The 23746-nt window shown below is 41.4% G+C and overlaps 1 protein-coding gene across 1 annotated transcript in view; it reads right to left on the bottom strand.

Annotated features, from left to right (window-relative positions):
* LOC138673068 (amine oxidase [flavin-containing] B-like) overlaps nt 1-23746 on the bottom strand; it is a 151073-nt gene that overhangs the window by 32189 nt on the left and 95138 nt on the right. The window contains exons 7-12 of the mRNA XM_069761649.1: nt 16258-16407; nt 12614-12773; nt 9634-9730; nt 7827-7880; nt 5462-5519; nt 2387-2484 (exon numbers count right to left, since the gene is read on the bottom strand). Of these exons, the coding sequence (XP_069617750.1) occupies nt 2387-2484; nt 5462-5519; nt 7827-7880; nt 9634-9730; nt 12614-12773; nt 16258-16407 (617 nt within the window). The remainder of the gene's footprint in view (nt 1-2386; nt 2485-5461; nt 5520-7826; nt 7881-9633; nt 9731-12613; nt 12774-16257; nt 16408-23746) is intronic.

The following is a 23746-nucleotide window of genomic DNA, read 5'->3' as shown; positions in this document are numbered from 1 at the left end:
CTAGGGTGGAAAATGCAGCAGCTACCGGTAAATGTCAAAAATAAAAATAGATACCAATAAAAGTAAAATTAATTGAGACATCAGTAGGTTAAGTGTTTTTGAATATCCATATTGAATCAGAAGCCCCATATAATGCTCCATACAGTTCATGATGGGCCCCATAAGATGTTCCATACAAAATACGCCCCATGTAATGCTCCATAAAAGTTATGATGGGCCCCATAAGATGCTCCATATTAAAATATGCCCCATATAATGCTGCACAAATGCTGTTTATGGCCCCATAAGATGCCCCATATAAAAATGTGCCACATATAATGCTCCATACACTTCATTATGGTGCCATAAGATGCTCCATATAACAATGTGCCACATATAATGTTCCATACAGTTCATTATGGCCCCATAAGATGCTCCATATAACCATGTGCCCCATATAATGCTCCATACAGTTCATTATGGCCCCATAGATGCTCCATATAACAATGTGCTACATATAATGCTCCATACAGCTCATTATGACCCCATAGATGCTCCATATAACAATGTGCTACATATAATGCTTCATACAGTTCATTATGGCCCCATAGATGCTCCATATAACAATGTGCTACATATAATGCTCCATACAGTTCATTATGGCCCCATAAGATGCTCCATATAACAATGTGCCTCATGTCATGCTCCATACAGTTCATTATGACCCCATAAGATGCTCCATATAGCAATGTGCCACATGTAATGCTCCATACAGTTCATTATGGCCCCATAAGATGCTCCATATAACAATGTGCGTAGGGCAGCACGGTGGCTCAGTGGTAAGCACTGCAGCCTTGCGGCGCTAGAGTCCTGGGTTCAAACCCCACCAAGGACAACATCTGCAAGGAGTTTGTATGTTCTCCCCGTGTTTGCGTGGGTTTCCTCCGGGTACTCCAGTTTCTTTCCACATTCCAAAGACATACTGATAAGGAATTTAGATTGTGAGCCCCAACGGGGACAGCAATGTTAATGTGTGCAAACTGTAAAGCGCTGTGAAATATGTTAGCGCTATATAAAAATAAAGATTATTATTATTATTATTATTGTGCCACATATAATGCTCCATACAGTTCATTATGGCCCCATAAGATGTTCCATATAACAGTGTTCCACATATAAAGCTGCTGCAATAAAACAAATGACATACTCACCACTCGTCGCTGCCCGCTGCTCCTCAGCGTCCCGTCTCTCCGCAGTGACTGTTCAGGCAGAGGGCGGCGCACACTAATACGTCATCGCACCCTCTGACCTGAACAGTCTCTGCAGAGGATGCGAAAGACGGGGCGACGATGGAACGAGGAAAGATGAATATGAAATACTCACCTGCTCCCAGCATGGTCCCTGGCAACTTCTCCCAGACAGATGGTCTCGGGCGCCGGCAGCTTCTTCCTCTGTTCAGCGGTCACATGGTACTGATCATTACAGTAATGAATATGCAGCTCCACCCCTATGGGAGTGGAGTCCATATTCATTACTTTAATGAGCGATACCAGTGACCGCTGAACAGGGGAAGAAGCTGCTGGTGCCGGAGACCATGGCACAAGCTGGGACCGCGTAAGGAGCTCCAGGAGCAGGTGAATATGTGGTCGTCATCGCTCCCCCTCACCCGCCGACCCCTCTGCCAACCATGACTCGAGTATAAGCCGAGAGGGGCACTTTCAGCCCATTTTTTGGGGCTGAAAAACTCGGCTTATGCTCGAGTATATACGGTAAGTTTATTAGCAGAGGATTATCTCTAGAATAAATGTTAACATTATCAATTTCTCAATTTAAATAGACTGATGACTTAAACCCTAGCACATTAAATAGAGTAGTAGAGATTATGCGGTTATACATAAATCAAAGAATTTAAAAGAATCTGTCACCAGCTTTTTGCTATCCCATCTGAGAGCAACATAATGCAATGGTAGAGACCTTGATTTCACTTACTGGGCTGCTTTCTGTAGTTTTTATAAAATCCCTGTTTTATCTGCTGCAGATCTCCCAGTTCTCTGCATGTTGAGCTCTGTATAACCCCGCCCACACCACTGATTGGCAGCTTTTTGACTACACTGTGAATAGGCAGGAAGCTGCCAATCAGAGTTGGAGGCAGGGTTTTACAGAGCTCATATAATGACTACATGGCAACAGGTTTACTAGTCCTCTAGTGATAATCATCTGCTGATAAAGCAGTGATTTTATCAAAACTATAGCAAGCAGCCCAGTAAATGACACATCACTGGAATTAGGGTCTATATATCAAATTAGGTAGCCAAAATTTGATGATAGATTCCCTTTAAATGATGATAGAGCAGAATAATTAATCAGTCATATTATCATATGTATTTCAACTTCTATACATACATACCTTCCAAATTGAGTCATAATTCCAGGAGGAAAGTACGCTGTGTAGCATCCGCCTGAGTATTGTTCTTTACACCAGTCCTTTTCTTCATAGTGCACTGGCTATGAATAATAATTAGAATAGTTTATCAATAGTTAAATAAAGAGGAAAAATAAAAAGCGCCAAACACAACATTCCCATACAGCAGGATCTTGTGAAATGGAATCCACTCATAATAAGGGTGTTTTCACACTACATTTTGTCACACGTTCGTTGGCCCCATCGGGGCTTACGCCCGAACCCCCCACAAAGCGGGATTTAAATGTGTGCGCTGATGGGGCCATAGCCCATAATGCCAGCAGAGCGAAAGTGCGCTCTGAAGTGCATCATTTTTTAGTGTATACGCCTACTGGAGACGGAAACCTAGATGTGGTCTACTATGTCCACCTCCACTAGGCGTACATGATCGAAAATGATGCACGCCAGAGCGCACTTTCACTCTGTCAGCACTATTATAGTCTATGGTCCCGTCGGCGCATGCGCCCGAATCCTGTTTTTCCTGGGAATTGGGGTTGAGTAGTAAGCCCCTACAGGACCAACAAATGTGACAAAGCGCATTAAGAAAGCACCCTAAGGCCGAGATCACACACAGCGAGATACGGCCGAGTCTCGCAGGTTAAAACCAAGCTCTGGCACCGGCACTCCAGAGCGGAGCGTGCGGACGCACAGCAATACATGGAGCCGCACGCTCCGCTCCGGAGTGCCGGTGCCAGAGCTTGGTTTTAACCAGCGAGACTCGACCGTATCTCGCTGTAGTGTGACTCCGGCCTAACACTTTCTGCCCTTTCACTTTATTTAGAAAAAAAGAGACGTTTGGAGAAATTACTTATTACTTTGTGACCTGAAAAATAAAAACACAGATAACAAGGGTCTTTTTAATGTAATGATCACATCTTTTATTAATTAACCGTAGGATTATTTTGAAAATAGACCGCAGGGAATTTCCTTTCTCCTTAGCCTGTAGTCTTGAGTAAAAAGCAACATGTTAGTAGATGTGAACATTAAGAGAAACTCTGCTAGATACATGATATCGTTACCACTACTCCTTAAAGTAAACTGTATGTCCTACTGTGTTTTATGTCATGTCTTATTTACTTTTCAGTAGGAAGGAAATAATCACGTTTCTGTCCATTATCTGGAATAAAGAAATTACTGGTCACATTCGGTTTATTATCTTTGCTCGTTGACTTTGATGGGTGCTCAGAAGATACCTGTATTATTCAGCAGCCAATCAGACATCATCTGCCTCTAACAGCCGCAGGTATAGCGGAGCTCCGCTAGCGACTGTTAATCGGTTAAATACCAATGTCAATCTCTGACAGCCGCATTTATAGCACACAGCCCGGGGTGAAGCAATCGGGGTACCAAATGGGTTAGCATGATGACAAGGGCTCAATTGAAGACCCTTGTTCCTGTCATGATGGCGTTCCTGTGAATTGAAAACTCTATGGGTCTCAGAAAATGGTGATACAACCCAAAAAAAAATTAAAAGGAGGGTGCGAATTTCCAATTTTTTTTTTACAACCTAAATAAAATTGAAAGTAGTCATGTTTGGTATCATAATAATCATACTGGCCTGGAGAAACAGATTGCCAGGTCATTTTTATGATATTATTAATGCTGCAAAAATGAAGCCCTAAAAGCATTGGCAGAATTGCAATTTTGTTGCACTTGTAATTTCTTTTTTCTGCTTCCTGTATATCACATGATAAAATGGATGGTGTTATTCAAAAGAGCAACTCATCCTGGAAAAAACAATCCATCATACATTTATGTTGACGAAAAAAAAAAAGATGGCTCTTGGAAAAAGGGGTGGAAAAAAACAGAACTGAAAAAATTAAAAATCGCTCGATTGTGAGGGGGTTAATTAATCAATGGATGTTATACTCGATGTGATTTTCTTCAAGCTGGTGTGCAAATGATGGATTATTTATTTGTAAACTTTATATAATGTGCTACACTTTGCTATGATTAAGAATAGAGATGAGCGAATATCTTCGGTTCGCTCCAACACACAGTCTCTCCATGCATGTTTTGTGACACACAGTGGCGACACATGCAGCTGCGGCTCAGAACAGCTGATCATCGGGAGCGCTCCAGTTAGCCAGGTTCCCATTGCAGCTTCTTCGGAGAGTGCTGTAGCTTGTCGAATAAGGAGGGAGCCGAAGATATTCACTCATCTACTATATAATTGTCTAAGGTTCACTTCCATCTTTCTGTCTGTCCATCTGTCTTTGTCTGTCTGTCACGGATATTCATTGGTCGCAGCCTCTGTCTGTCATGGAATCCAAGTCGCTGATGGGTCGTGGCAAAACGCCCACGACGATTGCCGCGACCAATCAGCGACGGCCACAGTCCAGCGGCAATATGGCCGCTCTTTCCTCCCCGCAGTCAGTGCCCGCTCCATACTCCCCTCCAGTCATCCAGTCAGCCCTCACACAGGGCGTAACGCACTCCGGTTACGCAGCTATTAACCCTGTGTGACCAACTTTTTACTATTGATGCTGCGTATGGAGCATCAATAGTAAAAAGATCTAATGTTACAATTAAGAATACTGTTCTGCTGTATACTACGTGGCTCTGTGCTGTATACTAAGTCGCTGTTCAATATACTACGTGGCTGGGCAATATACTACGTCACTGGGCAATATACTACGTGGCTCTGTGCTGTATACTACGTGGCTCTGTGCTGTATACTACGTGGCTGGGCAATATACTACGTAGCTGGGCAATATACTACGTGGACATGCATATTCTAGAATACCCGATGCGTTAGAATCGGGCCACCATCTAGTCTCTAAATAAGAACACACAGTGGCCAGGTTTGAGAAGCATAGGTTATGTGTTTCTCTTTTACAATTTTTTTATTCACTAATTTGATTTTATTGCTGATAGAATAAACTTGAACTTTTACATAATTTTAAACTGGAGCTGGATTGCTTTAAATCTTGTTTAAACTTTACTTCCTTTTTAATGATTGATTTCATGATTATTTCACAATTTACTATACATTTAATACATTTGGCAGTAATAACTTACATGTAATGCTTCTTCAGTTCCCATTACTTTGGCATAGTATTCACATATTTTTCTTTTCCTAATGAGCAAACATTTGTTAGATCTTGGATTTTAATTTCTGAAAACACTGTTGTAGTAATTGCATTCATATCTGAAGTAGGCCTATAAAACATAACTCTCTGTTACTTTAGATTGGAAGCACAAATGGATTCTTCTGGGAAGGGTGGAGGGAGGAGGCTAAGGTGCAGAACAGAAAAGTGTGAGGGGGCCCAGGACAGATATTGGGTAGTGTGGGGGGCAGTATAGCCGGGAAAGTGTACAGAGTGGGTGGGAGTATGAGGAGGGGGCACAATCTAAAAAATGGGCAGTACATGGGTTATACGGTGTGAGGTGACAGTGTGAAGAGAGAGCCCAGTATAAAAATGATAGGACAGTGTGGTGGCTTTATAGAAGAGGACAATCTAGCATAAGAGGCATATTATGGGTAATATATTTCGGAATGGTGCAAATTGAGGGGCAATTATTCAGCAGCACAGCAAAGAACAGATATTTGTATTCTGTGCCATTTTAATAACACTGTTATTTTTAAGGGCACTGTGTCAGAGTTTGCTGCAGAAGACCAGAGAAAAAATTGCAGAGACGAGCTGTGGATGTGAAAAATTATCATGGCATTTGGACAAGATGGAGAAGAAAAGAAAGAGAATGACTCCAGTCAGAGAAGATGTCACCTATAAGACAGCTGGATGTATAGTTGTGATACTGCCTGCTTCTCAGTAACTTCGCACTAATGGTAATGGATATACTGAGTGTTCTAGGTTCATGCAATACAATTGTATATGAGGCTAACCTAGTATTACAATTGATCACTGTCATAAGCATGATTTTTGTATTTATGCACTGATGGTAGTTCTGGTAATGATCTAATGGTGGTTCTGGTGATGCTTTCATATACTGATGGTGGTTCTGGTGATGCTCTATTTCTGTACTGTTCATGATTCTGGTAATGTGTTTCTTTGCTAATGGTGGGTCTGGTGATGTTTTCCAGCACTAATTATAGTTGTGCTGCTGTATTTCTGTACTGTTGGTGTTCTGATGATGTATTCTTGTACTTATGGTAGTTCTTATAGTGTACTTCCGACTTGACATTACAATTGATTAAAGTACAAAGCTAGTTTTGTGCTTTAGTCATGTACTAATGGTGGTTCTGGGGATGTATTCATGTACTGATGGTGGTTCTGGTGATGTATTCCTGTACTGATGTTGGTTCTGGTATTGTAGTCCAGTACTAATTGTGGCTGTAATTCTGTATTTCTGCAACTTTGGTAGTTCTGGTGATGTAATGTATTTTTGAAAGGACATTAGAATTGATTGCTGTACTAAGTTTGATGTTGTATTCATTTACTGATGTTCTGGTGATGAATTTTTGTACTAATAGTGGTTTTGGTGATGTATTTTTGCACTGTTGATGGTTGTAATACTGTTTTTTATGTACAACTGATGGTTGTGATAATGTATTTCTGTACTGTCAGTGGTTCTAGGAATTAATTTCTGTGGTTAAATCTGATCCTGAAAACGTATAATCCAAAACTTATCAGTTAACATGATACATGGCTACATGAATAAAGTATTGTACTGTCTGACAAGGTAAGGGTTACTACAACTGTATTTATGTTAGATGAATTAATTATGAAATCAAGCACTGTTACATACCTAATACTAACAGCAAGTAATATACTCTGTCAGGATTCGGTTCTGCTTGCTGGTTCCAACATTCATCGCATGACTACTCATATACGATTTTCATACAGTCACAGAATTAGCTTCTCTTTCTGCTTCTCTCCATTATTCAGCGATTGTAGTTTTTCACTTCACATTGAGAGAATTAGAAAGAGCAGCCATTCGGAACATAAATGTATGCATACAAATCACAAATGAGTGGTCACATGACGATTACTAAAACCACTTAAGCTATGTATAGCAGATGCACCAAACTGAATTTTTGCCCCACGTGCAGGAAAACCCAGAATTGCTTCTTCCTTTCAGAAAACATTCTGCTATCAGTTGCAGTAGTTATACAAAAACAAACCAAATATTTCTTCTTTGCCACTGCCCCAGTCTCTGCTGTTAGTTTGCAGAACTAACATCACGCCAATAGCATTTCCAGCCAATCAGAGAGTTTAGGGGCTCCAACACATGCAAAGCCACTGAGCTCAGCGCTACAGACAAACAACAGAGACTGGGATAGCAGGAAAGAGATAGTGCTAGAGCCAGGTAGTGTTATCCTTGTTTTTTACCAATACCAATTCTGAAATGAGAAAATTCCTTTGAAACAATTTTGCGACTCATCAATATGATTTACATTATATTATACCCAAACCAAAAATACCTTTCCTCCTTGCTCAGATTTGCAAATAACGATGCTTTCCTTGACAAAATGAATCTATGAGAAAAATGACAATTAAATAGAGCAATTGAATGTATAAAAAATTGTTAGATTATCTTTCCATATTTTTGTTGCAAGCCAAATTAGAAACAGTCAAGGACCTTTATATTGAATACCTTAATGCTGCATGATGGGTATATACATCTTTGAGCGGGTCAGAGTGTGTGAAGCAGGCTGAGGAGCAATTCATAGGCCAGATACTAGCTGTGTTACAAAACCGGTATCTGCCCCTAAAAGTCAATCACTAACATCAGCATTTAAGCCGTATGATCCTGCCTGCATCATTGGTGGCAGGTCCTGTCGCTGCCAAGACAATACTTTTGTGAAGCTCTATAACAGTCTGCAGATTATGATTTGTCCAATGTATTGCAATACTATAGATTACAAATTCAAGTCCCCTATGGGGACTAAAAAATAAAGTATAAATTAAAAGCAAAAAAACACAGCAATATTAATAAAGCATAAAATTTGGAATCAAATCTATAAAAATATAAAATTGTTTAATCCACCTTTTTGGTCTATGCACATCCCACAAAAATACAATAAAAACTAACCAAAATAGTAGTATTAAAAAATTACAGTTGAGCTCAAACAAAAGTATTTATGAACTTCCAGTGACAGAAAAATATAAAAAACTGGTGGGTCTTGGAATATAGTGACAGAAACCAACTTTTTTGCAAAGTTCAGAATTTTTTTACATCACTATTAGAATTAAAACACATACATACATGTTTGGTATCACTATTATACTGACTTGTAAAATGAGGTCATTTTTTGGCTCAATGAATGTTTTAAAAATGAAACACAAATAACAAAGGTGAAATTGTTTTTTTCCTCACTATTTCACAACACTTGTATTATTTTACACGTTTGCTGCCCATTGGTAACATGCATTTGTAATTCGAAACTGCAACTCGCGATGCAAAAAACAATCCCTGGGACTACAGAAAAAAAGTAATGACTATTGGAAAAAGGGAAGGAAAACCCCAAACCACAAAAATGAAAATTGGATGCAGTGGGAAACGCTTACTACACCCTGCTACATGGAAACTGAGCTTATTACCGGGTGTCCGAACAGATCATTCACATGTCTGATTTTTATATTTGAGTGCTATTCATTATTCATGATGGCACTCATACTTGTGATAGTCTATGGAGCCATGCACACATCTGTGAAATTTTCGAGGATCGAGAAGTCCTTGGAAAATCTCAGAGACATGTCCGATTTTGACCCAAGGGTTGGATCAAAATCACCAATGTGTTTGAATGGGTTCATGAAAAAATCAGACCATAGTTGGAAGACATCCAAATGCAGTCCAATTTTCATAGACTGTCAGAACAAATAAGATGGAGAATTTATTTATTTTTTGAATTTCTCTAGACGAGAAAATCTGATGACACTGGTATCACATTCAGATCAAACTGTGATCCGAGTCTGATCAGATTTATCGGGGTTTTTTTTTCTTGTACATTGAAAAATCAGATGTTTAAATGAGGCCTTAAGATGATTGTTAGGAGTCCTTGGAAAGAGACATAATGTCATTTTTATTTAGTTTAAGGACCCCTCTAATAAGTACAAACTATTTCAAGATTATTACAAAATAATACAAGTTATAATATCTGTATGTAGATATTTTAAGTTACATTTAGACTTGTTATAATAATGAAATGATAGTTTTATATTGTGCATTTTGTAGCTTTAACCTGTACTTCATATGTTGAAATGATTTCACTACTCATTAATCCATACCCTATGATAGCAGGTGCAGAACCATCAGGCTTAGTGTCATCCAACGTGAATCCTATTGGTGTATCTTCATCTTCAATCATCATACATCCACAGCATCCTTATTAGATACAGAAAAAGAGGGATTCAGAGTTTATTGTATTAATAAAATTCCATATATGTATCCTTGGATATCACAGTAAATGTATGCTATCCCTTTTTATGAATGATGTACCTGCCATTACTATAGATCCTCTACAGAGCACATGGTGAAACCTAAGAGTAAGGGTTTCATCATGTGCTCTGTCTTCCTCCACTTACAATGCCCTTGGCTGAAACCAAAACGATGTAATAAATACCTACCGTACCTATATTTGCAACATAAATTCTATGATGCTGTTGATTTTATTTGGTATTCTTTGATGAGATTCTTAGGCAGTAAACCCCTGAATCTGCACATAACAACAACATTCTCTACTCCTGAGGAAGAGTGAGTCCATTAGAGGTGTTGGTAGTGTTAAAAATGGGGCAGTGCTACTGGAGGGTTCACTAATGGAGTATTATTACTGGAGGGAGCACTATTGGGGTATTAGTTATGGAGGGGGAATAGTGGGGCATTAACTCTGGAGGGGGCACTAATGGAGCATTATTTCTGGAGGGGGAAATAATATTACTGCAGGAAACTAACAGATTAGTACTGGAGGGCAAAATAATGGAGCATTCCTAATGGAGCGGTACTGATCGAGCATTATTTCTGAAGGGGGCACCAATTAAAAAGTTATTACTGGAGAAGGCACCAAGGGGACATTATTTCTGTTGGGCGAATAACGGGACCTTTATTCTGGAGACGGCTCTAACAAACGATTATTACGGCCCACTAATGGAACATTATTTCTGCAGGTGGCACCAATGAATTATTATTTCTAGGGTATTAGTAGAGGATTAACATTACTACTGGGGGGTGTATTAATGGAGCATTAATTGTGGAGGGGGCATTTATGAAAAATTTTACTGGATGGGGCACTAATAGAGCATTAATTCTGGAGGGGGCACTAATGGAAAATTATTTCCAGAGGGGCCACTAATAAAGCATTATTAATGGAAGGGAAACTAATAACAGATTATTTCTCAAATAGGCACAAATAAACTGAAAGGACCGTATTAGTAAAGGGGGCATTAATACTAAAGTACTTGAAAGGAGAACTAATGGGGCATTAATAATGGAGGCAGCACTAATGAAGCATTATTACTGCAGGGGCCACTAATGGAACATTGTTAATGGAGGGGACGCTAAAAAAGCAATATTAATGGATGGGGCACTAATGGAGTAAATAGAGTATTATTGCCGGAAAGGCACTAATCAAGCATTATTGTTGTAAGTCAGGGGTGGGGAACCTCAAACCCATGGACCATTTGTGGCCTACAATGACCTTTTCTCTGGCTCCTAGCGGATTCCTGGGGACAGCAGGGCTTGGGTCAGCAGCTGTGTATTGACGGTCACCAGCCTTTCAGTTTCTTTGAGCACACGCACGCTGAATTCATTACTGAATGCTGAGGCACATGCAATGAAAAATTACATCATGACATTAGTGCCAGCGTCAAGACATACTTTGTGGGTGGAGTTAGTGTAAGGTTTTACAGCACTGTAAAGATGGTATAAATATCCAAATGTTCCTTGATCATTATTCCTTGATGGGGACAGTCAAGGGGCATTATTACTTGAGCCACATAACTGGGGGTAACAGTGCAATGGGTAGTTTGTGTAGGTTGGGAACATGTGGGGATGGTCCTCAAAATGTGAGAAGTAAATTGTTTCTGTGTTACAAAATTTGTCATCATGGCAGTGTGGGTGGGTTGGAAAAATCATGAAAAGTGGATGACTCCAATAAGAAATAACATCAGCTGTAAGTCACTATATAACTGTACTGTAATCACTTACAAAGTCTGCAGAAGTAGTATTTACCACTGGATAGTCAATGTAAGTTTTTCCTTAATAGTTTGGTTGTGCAATTTAGTGACTCTTTAGTGGTATATAGTATATAGCGGTGTATAGTGATATTATTTGTAAAATTGTTTTTGTACAGCGTGCTTTGTTCTGTAGAAGCAATATTTATTCACTATGTTATTATAGTGGTGGTTATCATGGTATGGCAGTATTCTTTCATTTTAGTTTATTGGTATTATTGGCAATATTGGCTTTGTACAGTGAGATTTGTTTGGAACAGTAGGTAAGGATTAAAGTATATATAGTTTTTGTATAGAAGTATCATTGTTAACACATATATATGTGTATATATAACTATATATAAATATATAGTTATATTTTTATAACCATATTTTATTTGTCATAGAGGCGAATATGGGGAGACTTGTGCCCCTATTCTTGTAAGGCCCTAGTAACGCTTGTGGCAGCCATTGAAGTTTATTTATAAAGCTGCACAACTTTTGTCTCTACAATATTGATTTTTTTATTTTCATCATTTTTATATTGAGATGTGGTCTCTTATGAGATTTATATAGGAACAATCAGATGTGAATGTACAGTATTATATTTTGATTATAGTTTTTTCTCTACTTTTATATAGTTGCTCATAGCTTTTATATCACGTATATTATATAACAATGGTATTAAAAAGAGAACATATGGGGCTGTTGGTAATTGTGGTATGATGAAGCAGGATTACTTTCAGTATTATTTCATTTTAATATTTACATCATCTATTATTTCCTGGATAATAATAAATCAATGCAAGTTGTTTTTTCTTAAGAAATTAGTTGCATCAATTTTCTCCAGTTAACTACGATTACATGGTGTGTTCAATATTGATGGATGGTCTTAGAAGACTTTCTGTAACTTTACTGACAGGTCATTTGCTTTCTTATACAATTTGCTCTATTAGATTGTAAACCCTTTGGAGCAAGAACTAATGAGAGTCATCACAAACTGTGTGCAGTGCTGAAGAATATATTGAGTCCATACAGGCAAAATGAATTGAATGCTTACCCATTTTCCTCCAAAAGGCTTCCTTATAATAGACCATGCACTTGATCACAGATCCCATTGGAAGACGATGTATTAGCTGGTTTCTGATTGGTGGTAGCTCTGGATTAAAATGAATCTTTGTGGTCAGTACTGGTGGTATAGCACTGATGACAAATTTGCTCTGAACGAGAAAAAAAAAGTGCGCTTTCATGATTTGTATTATTTACAGGATCGGAATTTAACAATTAGAGGGAACTGGTTCTGACTTTACTGATGTCTTGTCTGTGAACTTTTAATGGCATTGTCTGCTTTGGATAAACTGTACATATAAGGAACCTTTAACCAAAAGCAATTTACGTAATGTCAAGTTCATTGGACTCAAGCTTAGCAATCATCAATAATCTGTGGTGAAATCTGGCAATAAGTTTTCAAGCAGGGAATATTATAATATTAACCCCTTCCCGCCATGGGCAATTTTTGTTTCAGTGCAATTGCTTTTTTCCTCCTCTTCTTCCAAGCTATATTAGTGCTTGTTTTCTGGCGGACAAGTTGTGCTTTTTTCAAACCAATCGTTTTACCATATAATGTACTAGAAAATGGAGAAAAATTTGAAGTGCTGTGAAATGGCAAAATTATTCACTACTCTGCCAGTGTTTATTGAGTGCTGTTCATTGTAACATAAAACTGACCACGATTCCTCAGGTCAGTGCTAGACATTATCAAATTGATTTGATGCTATTTGAATTTATGTCAAATTTTAAACAATTCACAAGTCCAAGCAAATTCAAACAATTTGAGAGTTTGATTTGTGCGAATCACTAAAAAAAAATCTGTGCCACAATTTTTTACACATTATAAAAAATTGTATTAGCTTTAGAAGGCTGACATAACCTCAGGTGTGACAACACAAACTTCTTACAAAATGCCTTGATGTGAACGCATCACATTGCATAGCACAGCTAATTAGAAGGGACTATGATGGCTTGTGTAAAAGCCAAGACAGGAAATGCAGCAGCCATTTAAAGGTGATTTATGACAGTGAGAGGATGTCAGATCTCACAGCTCAGCAATAGAAAATGCTCTAAAACATTGGACAAATAATTCAATAATATGTAGCATAATTGCAGCAAAATACAATATGAGTAGTAGTCTGTAAATCAATGTTCCCCAACTCCAGTCCTCAAGCGCCACCAACAGGTCCTGTTTTCAGGATTTCTTTAGTATTGCACAGTTGATAATTGCATCACCTGAAAAGGCAAGAATTCCATCACCTGTGCAATACTAAGGAAATCCTGAATATGTGACCTGTTGGTGGCTCTTGAGGACCGGAGTTGGGGAGCACTGCTGTAAATAATACAGATATTCAATTGAAAGGGGGAGAGACAGCAAAGGTGCCAGTAACATCAATACCAGACTCAGTGTGAGTGATCAGTGATATGACGTAGCAGGCATCTCTTCTGTTTTTGAATTACAATTACACATTTTTTTTCTTAATTCATAATGAACTGGAAAGCAGCAATAAGGTATCACAATATTTTTATATTAAAAAAAAATCTGGGACCATAATCAGTCTGAGACGATGTGTTTGCTTGTCACAACTGACTGTACTGAGTTTTTCATTTTTTGTATAATTATTTTTGTGAAGGGTTGAATAATTGTTTTTTTTATCCATATGAGCCATACCAACATGTCACCCTGTTGTAGGTGTTAGCTTTTTAGTTAAATACCTACTTCTAATTTTTTATTATGTCATTTTAGGGAAAGTGGTTGAATTTTTTGTTTAAAAAAAATTCAATAAAAATGTAGGCATTTAAGTGTGCACGTCTGCTTTTGCACACCTGTTTTACTAGTCCAACTTGACAAGAGTACTCTTCAGAGCTATGCTGCAGACTGCAGGGATTTTAACCTTTGATCATTAAATTGCTTATTCTATATAACTAAAATCACAGGCTCCTATTTATCCTTCAAGGTGGCTGAGCTTCACAAGATTATAGGCATGGCAGTAATGGTGGCCTTCAGCAGGCCTCCAGCTACCATGACAAACCATCACCACCAAATGATTGATTGTCTTACTTGAGATCAACGTGTTTGCAAAACCCAGGATAGCAAGTGTTAAAGGGAATCTGTCACCCTAAAAATCGTATATGAGATAAGGCCACCGGCATCAGGGGCCTATCTACAGCATTCTGTAATGCTGTAGATAAGCCCCCAATGTAACCTGAAAGGTAAGAAAAACAGATAAGATTATACTCACCCAGGGGCGGTCGCGCTTCTGTTTGGGTCCGATGGGCATCACGGTCCAGGACGGCGGTCGCACCGGGACCGCCCCTGGGTGAGTATAATAAAACCTGTTTTTCTTACCTTTCAGGATACAACGGGGGTTTATCTACAGCATTACATAATGCTGTAGATAAGCCCCTGATACCGGTGGCATTTAAAAGGGTTGTTCCACAGAGCACTATTTAATTAACAGATCTTGGAATAAAAAAAAAGTTATAAATGTGTTGTGCCCTGCTATGCACTGTGTAATGACTGTGTCTGACTGTTCAGGAACATGGTATAAACGTACTACGTATCATGGGCAGGGGTGGAAGCAAAAGAGTATACAGACAGGACAGCATGTGATCGCATATGATTGTTTTTGTGAGGCAACACATTTCACTGCCTGTTTTTAAGCAATGTTTTACCTGAACAAATCATTTATGATCATGTGCGGTCCTGGCTGTATCCTTTCTTTTGCGTCCTCCCCTGCCCAGGAGATATGGTATGGTCAGACCATGCCCCTGTACGGTCAGACACGGTCATTACACAGTACACAGCAGGGGCACATTTATAAGATTAACGCAGCACAGGAACATTTTTAATCACATCCAATTGAGGAAATTATTAGTATTTAAAGATCTATGGATTAAAATGTTGATTAAAATTAACTTTGTTTCTAGGAAAACCCCTTTAAATGCTTTGAGAATGACAACGACATTTAGAGTGCTTAACAGGAGTGACTGGAGCTTAACTTGAATTGTACTGTTACAGGAAAAAATTGGCTGTATAACACAGACAGCACTTTCTGGGTATAGTGCAGATAGCTCTACACACCTGCAACCAGTATTTGATGTGCATGTCCTGAAGAGTTGTGGTTTTGAGACCCCTGACAGTCACACAAAAATAACTCAGTACCGTGCACATTATCTGAGCATGGGTACAGTGCGGTGTACGGGCTCAATATAAAGTCTATAATTCTGTACACAGTTTTTCATGTTTCAACATATTTTATAAACCCAGGGGCAGCATGGTGGCTCAGTGGATCTCACTGCAGCCTTGCAGCACTGGGGTCCTGGGTTCAAATCCCACCAAGGGTCATCTGCAAGAAGTTTGTATGTTCTCCCTGTGTTTGCGTGGGTTTCCTCTCGGTACTCCGGTTTCCTCCCACATTCCAAAGACCTACTGATAGGGATTCTTGATTGTGAGCCCCATCGGGGACAGCGATGATAATGTGTGCAAACTGAAAAGTGCTGCGGAATATGTTAGCGCTATATAAAAATAAAGATTATTATTATTATATGATGCAATGTAAATTTCTGTTTAGAATAGAATGGAATATATTGAAAATATAGATAACATGTTCAAAAGTGAAAATATTTTAATAAATAGTTTATGGCATTTACCTGATAGACTTCATGATTTAATGTCTCCACAATGACAACTTCGCCAGATTGATCCAGCCTGATCACGGGTCTCTCTAACTTCACTCGATCCTGGAGACGTGCCATTATCTTTTCACTTATCTGCCCAGATCCTCCTACAAACTTTCTTTCCTAAAAGCAAAGGCAAATTTTGAAACACAGTTACATTTTGCATTCAATAAATATTCTACTGTATATACCGCTCAGCATTGAAATTGCAACACCAAGTCATGAAATTATGAGAATCACAAGAGTGATAGATAAGTAAATGAATAACAAATTATGAAAAAATGAAGAGAAAATAATCAAGTCAAAACATCATATTTTCAGTGTCTTGTATGAGGGCTACAGGCAGAAATACACGGTTGTCTGAGGAATGTTCTGCCACACCAAATGCGCTAGCAAATTATCAAAATCTGCAGCTGGCAGCTCCCTTTACAATTGTCAACCAATAATGTCACAGATATGCTCAATGTGAAACAAGTCCAGAGACGCTGCAGGCCATGACAGAAGGTTATCACATAAAGACTGATCATAGAAGCATGAGCAGCATGTGGACTGGCAATTTTGTCTTGAAAAACAGCTCCTGGTACACTTTGGAGAAATGCTTGTACTACTGACTTCACCAGAAATCAGTGTAACAATAAGCTGTTAGAGTACCTGTAATGAAGACTGGAGAAGTCCAGCTTAGAGTTGAGCGACTTTTACTTTTTTAGGATCGAGTCGGGTTTCGCGAAACCCGACTTTGTCAAAAGTCGGGTCGGGTGAAATCGGCTGATTATTGCGAAAAGTCAGGGGCCGACCGAAACACGAAACCCAATGCAAGTCAATGGGGAATGAAAGTCGACAGTGAGTGGAGGACAGGAAAACACCTACAGTGTCCATTGTAAAGCCAAAAACATCAATTCTTATTTCTTAAGCTTGTCAATCTTAATTTACTTTATAATAATAGTTAGGCAATGAAAACAGGGGGTCATTTGGCTAAAGTTGTGGAGGGGTAGGGCTGGTTCAAGATTTTGGTGGGCCTAGGAAACGCGGAATACGTCACGGCGGTGGAGCACGGAGAGGTAAGTATTTCAACTTTGCAAGTGCTGTGATCCTGAGCAAGCAGGGGGGGCCCACTCGTTGGCACTTGGCACTGGCACAGAGCCCCTCATAGTACGGTGGAGTGTTTGACGGCAGGTGGTGCCTCCCACTGCCACAGACACTTTTGTGTACTATGAGGGGCCCTGTGCCAGTGATGTCGCCAACGAGTATGCCCCCCCCACCTGATGAAGTAACCTGCACTTTCATCTGCACCTTCCTCTTTTTCCCTATGTAAGGTGGTATAGTATGCCGGAAGGGGAACCTGACTTTCAGCAGGGTCAGATTCTGGCTGTGTAGAGTGCAAGGGGAATGTAGTGGTCTGGGTCAATGTACCAGCAGACTCATCTAGCAGTGGCTGGGCAATGGGCAGGATGAGGAGGAAACACAGATATAGGCCCAAATAATAAACTAGGCTAAATGCAGTTAAAAATTGCTAACAGGACTAAATAGGTGGCATAGCTTTGTTCAGTGGAGGACAACTGTAATTAGTGGCGCAGACACAATTAGTAGGCCCAAAATAAAAAAAGTAGGCTAAATGCAGTTCAAAATTGGTAACAGGACTAAACAGGCGGCATTGCTTTGTTCAGTGGAGGACAACTGTAATGAGTGGCGCAGACACAGTTTGTAGGCCCACAATAAAAGAGTAGGCTAAATGCAGTTCAATATTGGCAACAGGACTAAACAGGCGGCATTGCTTTGTTCAGTGGAGGACAACTGTAATGAGTGGCGCAGACACAGTAAGTAGGCCCACAATAAAAGAGTAGACTAAATGCAGTTCAAAATTGGTAACAGGACTAAACAGGCGGCATTGCTTTGTTCAGTGGAGGACAACTGTAATGAGTGGCGCAGACATAGTTTGTAGGCCCACAATAAAAAAGTAGGCTAAATGCAGTTCAAAATTGGTAACAGGACTAAACAGGCAGCATTGCTTTGTTCAGTGGAGGACAACTGTAAAGAGTGGTGCAGATGCAGTTTGTAGGCCCACAATAAAAAAGTAGGCTAAATGCAGTTCAAAATTGGTAAGAGGACTAAACAGGCGGCATTGCTTTGTTCAGTGGAGGACAACTGTAATGAGTGGCGCAGACACAGTAAGTAGGCCCAAATACAAAAGTAGGCTAAATGCAGTTCAAAATTGGTAACAGGACTAAACAGGCTGCATAGCTAGGTACTGGCGTGAGCTCCTCTGCTGAGTAGCAGACAGTGGTAGATGGCGCAAAGTATTAACTGGTCTAAATGGAGGCCAGGGCCCCTGTATATTTTAACTATCATCCATTATTTCAACAAATTTGTATTGGCAGTGCCCTTGAAGGATTTAACAGCACAGACTACACAGTGGTGGAGCAGGGAGAGGGGAGTATTGCAAGTGGTAGAGCACTGTTCGAGTGGGGGAGAACACTCTCTCATGGGCGGCGGTACTGGCACAGGGCCCCTCATATTACGATGGTATGTCTGACGTTGGTTGTGCACCACCACCTTCAGAGACACTTCATTGTACTATAAGGGACACTGTGCCAGTGCCGTCGCCCAAGAGTGGGCGCACCCACCTGTCCAGGCAAACAACACTTGCACGGGTGCTTGCGCCAGGTGGTGACCACGGCCCTGTGGGGGGAGTCAGCCCATTTTGTGAGGTATAAAAATGGCCTATGTGGACATTCAGCAGCTGCAAATGGTGGAATTGGAGAAGTCAGTAAGAGGAGGCCAAAAGCAAGACATTTTTCAGGCAAGCTACGTGTCAGCAAGAGATGGTGAGGCAAAATAATTTGAAATCCATGATTGGTTCATTTTAATGAAGGTTAGATCATCAACATTCTGGGTAGCCAGACGTGTCCTTTTTTCAGTCAGTATTGAACCAGCAGCACTGAAGACTCTTTCTGATAGCACACTAGAAGCAGGGCAAGCGAGCTCCTGTAATACATATTCTGCCAATTCAGTCCAGGTGTGTATTTTAGATGCCCAGTAATCAAAGGGGAATGACCTGTGAGGGAGAACATCGATAAGGGAGGAAAAGTAGTTCATAACCATACTAGACAAATGCTGTCTCCTGACACTTTGAATCGATGCAGCACTACCTGTTGTGTCAGCGGTCATTGCAAAATCACTCCACAACCTGGTCATAAAACCCCTCTGGCCAACCCCACTTCTGATTTGTGCACCTCTAACACCTCTGCCATGTTGCCCCCTACGGCTCGTGTGAGAACCATCATCGCCGCTGTGTGCTGGGAATGCCTGAACCAAACGGTCTACAAGAGTTGCTTGTTTGGTTGCCAATATTTACTCAAGGTTCTCATGTGGCATGATATTTTGTAATTTTCCTTTATATCGTGGATCCAGGAGGCAGGCCAACCAGTAATTGTCATCGGTCATCATTTTGATAATGCAGAGGTCCCATTTTAGGATACGCAAGGCATACTCAGCCATGTGGGCCAATGTTCCAGGTGTCAATTCACTGCTTGTGCTGGGTTGAGGAGCACTTTCTTGCAAATCAACATCACTTGTTTCCCGCAAAAACCCTGTACCGGACCTTGCAACGCCACCAGTTTCTATTGCCCCCTGTGAAGCATCCTCCTCCCATAAATATTCATCCCCATAATCCTCCTCCTCCCCCTCTTCATCCGCCACCTCGTCCAGGAGAGTTCCCTGAGCAGACAATGGCTGACTGTCATCAAGGCTTCCCTCCTCCTTGGCTGCAGACGCCAGCTCCTTAATGTGCATCAAACTTTGCATCAGCAGACGCATTAGTGGGATGCTCATGCTTATGATGGCGTCGTCTGCACTTACCAGCTGTGTGCATTCCTCAAAACACTGAAGGACTTGACAGAGGTCTTGGGGCTTTGGCCACTGCACACCAGACAACTCCATGTCTGCCATCCAACTGCCTGCCCTTGTATGTGTATCCTCCCACAAATTAATTACAGCACGCCTCTGTTCACACAGCCTCTAAACCATGTGCAGTGTGGAGTTCCACCTTGTTGCAATGTTGATTATTAGGTGGTGCTGGGGAAGATTCAGAGATCGCTGATGGTTCAGCATATGGCTGGAGTGTACGGGCGACCGGTGGATGTGCGAGCAAAGTCTTCGCACCTTCAGGAGCAGGGCTGGTAACTCCGGATAATTTTTGAGGAAGCACTGCACCACCAGATTCAAGGTGTGAGCCAGGCAAGGTATGTGTTTAAGTTCTGAAAGGTCTATGGCAGCCATAAAATTCCTTCCGTTATCACTGACTACCTTGCCTGCCTCAAGATGTACACTGCCCAGCCATGACTGAGTTTGTTGCTGCAAGTACTCGGCCAGTACTTCCGCGGTGTGTCTGTTGTCACCCAAACACTTCATTTCTAACACAGCCTGCTGGCGCTTACCACTAGCTGTTCGATAATGGGACACCTTGTGTGCAACACTGGCAGCTGCGGATGGAGTGGTCATGCGACTGCGCTCTGTGGATGAGCTTTTGCTTCTGGAGGAGGAGGAGGAGGGGTGGTGAATGCCTACAGCCAACTGTTTCCTAGACCGTGGGCTAGGCAGAACTGTCCCACTATGGCTGTCCCCTGTGGACCCTGCATCCACCACATTAACCCAGTGTGCCGTGATGGACACCTAACATCCCTGGCCATGCCTACTGGTCCATGCATCTGTTGTGAGGTGCACCTTTCCACTGACTGATTGCCTCAGTGCATGGACAATGTGGTCTTTGACATGCTGGTGGAGGGCTGGGATGGCTTTTCTCGCAAAGAAGTGTCGACTGGGTAGGTCATAGCGTGGTACTGCGTAGGCCATCAGGGCTTTGAAAGCTTTGCTTTCAACCAACCGGTAGGGCATCATCTCTAACAAGATTAGTCTAGCAATGTGGGCGTTCAAACGCTGTGTACGCAGATGAGCGGATGAGTACTTTCTTTTCCTAACGAGAGTCTCTTGTAGGGTGAGCTGGACTGGAGAGATGCATATGGTGGAACTAGCGGTGGTGGTGGTGGTGGTGGACATGGCGGATTGAGAGAGGGTTGGTGATGGTATTCTCGATGTTGGCCTTCATACAGTGTTTCCTACTAATAACCTTGTGATTCCCTGACTGCTTTGGCCTTGCGACGATACCTCCACATTTGCTGCTGGTGGTGTCCTAACCGGTGGGCTTACAGTTAGGGAAGCAATGTAGCGTTGCTGACTACCTTCATTCTGAGCAGGTGCACCAATGGTACGGGACATTTGGTAGTTAGTCCAGGCTTGCAAGTGCATGCTGGTTAAATGTCTAAGCATGCACATTGTATTTAAATTTTGAAGATTCTTCCCTCTGCTAAAGGTCTTTGAACATTTCTTACAGATAACTTTTGACTGATCATTCGGATCTTGGTTAAAAAATTGCCACACTACACTACTACACTCTTCCTACTATGGAATACCTTTTCAGGCACTGCACGTTGTGCTACTTTGACCGGATGGCCACACTGTCCTAAAACTGTTTTTGTTTTTGACAAACGTTTTTGGCCTGATTCAGGCCTGCCAGATGACAGCTGTTGCGATGTAGATGGCTGCTGTGGATCATCCTCCTCCGCTTCTGAGCTACTGGCAGTGGCACCCTCTTCAGCGAAAAACTGCCAATCTGGGTCAACAACTGGGTCATCTATCACCTCCTCTTCAATGTTATGTGCACCTTCCTCTGTGTCACCGTGTATGGTGCTATAGCGTTCGGAACGAGGCACCATAGTCTCATCAGGGTCAGATTCTGGCTCAGTACACTGCGAGGGCAATGTAGTGATCTGAGTCAATGGAACAGCATTATAATCTAGCTGTGGCTCTGCATCAGTGCACTCCATGTCCGATTCATCTTGTAATGGGCAGTTAACAATTTCCCGTTCTAACCCAGGCACTGTATGTGTAAAGAGCTCCATGGAGTAACCTGTAGTGTCGCCTGATGCATCCTTCACTTTTGGTTTGTGTGAAGGACACAAGGAAATGTCTTGTTCCTGATCGGGAGCATCCACTGACGACTCACTGCTTTTATATTTGGAACTTTCTGAAGAGGAAGCGAAAGAGCTAGAGGCTGAGTCAGCAAGGAAAGCCAAAACTTTTTCCTGCTGCTCCGGTTTTAAAAGCCATTTTCCTACTGCCAGATAAGGGAGCCTTCGAGGCCTTGTGTAGCCAGACGATGACGCTGGCTCAACACCTCCAGCCTTAGGTGCTATTGTGCTTTTGCCACTACCACCAGATGCGCCACCACCACCATCAATACCAGCTCGCAACCACTGACCACGGCCTCTTTCACCTGACTTCCTCATTTTTTGGAAAATCTAACCAAAATAACAACCGTTATATGGTACTGTAAAACAAGGTAGAAGGTGTATATAAATGTGTTGAGATTTTAAATCTCCCGTTTTGGGGGCGGGAGACTGAACAAAAAATCATGCCCTGTGCAAAAAACAACACAATGTAAGTGGCTGAAAGTGGCTGGCTGATATACGACAAACTAAAAGGACAGAAGTATATCCACTTTGTGAGAATTTGAATCTCCCCTTTTTTGGGGGGAGTGTTATGAAAGGCAATTCAGAATCACAATGGACATGGAGGTCAGAGTACATACAGTGAACTGACAATAACCCAAAATAATAGAACGAGCTCTGAGACGTGGGAACTCTGCAGACCGCAATCCCTAAGCCTATCAAACCACACTAAAGGTAGCCGTGGAGCGCTCCTGACCAGAACCTAGGCGCCTCGTCACAGCCTGAGAAACTAGCTAATCCTGAAGATAGAAAAATAAGCCTACCTTGCCTCAGAGAAATTCCCCAAAGGAAAAGGCAGCCCCCCACATATAATGACTGTGAGTAAGATGAAAACACAAACATAGAGATGAAACAGATTTAGCAAAGTGAGGCCTGACTAGCTGAACAGAATGAGGATAGGGAAGATAACTTTGCGGTCAGCACAAAAACCTATAAAAAAAACCACACAGAGGGGACAAAAAGACCCTCCGCACCGACTAACGGTACGGAGGTGGTCCCTCTGCGTCTCAGAGCTTCCAGCAGGCGAGAAAAACCAATAAAGCAAGCTGGACAGAAAAATAGCAACAAAATAACATAAGCAAAACTTAGCTTTGCAGAGCAGCAGGCCACAGGAATGATCCAGGGAAAAAACAAGTCCCACACTGAAACATTGACAGGAAGCATAGATCAAAGCATCAGGTGGAGTTAAGTAGAGAAGAAGCTAACGAGCTCACCAGATCACCTGAGGGAGGAAACTCAGAAGCTGCAGTACCACTTTCCTCCACAAACGGAAGATCCCAGAGAGAATCAGCCGAAGTACCACTTGTGACCACAGGAGTGAACTCTGCCACAGAATTCACAACAGTACCCCCCCTTGAGGAGGGGTCACCGAACCCTCACCAGAGCCCCCAGGCCGACCA

Source organism: Ranitomeya imitator, chromosome 3 (assembly GCF_032444005.1).
Source record: "Ranitomeya imitator isolate aRanImi1 chromosome 3, aRanImi1.pri, whole genome shotgun sequence".
Lineage (NCBI taxonomy): Eukaryota > Metazoa > Chordata > Amphibia > Anura > Dendrobatidae > Ranitomeya > Ranitomeya imitator.
Note: the sequence above shows the minus strand (reverse complement) of the source record. Positions and strands in the feature narration are given on the sequence as shown.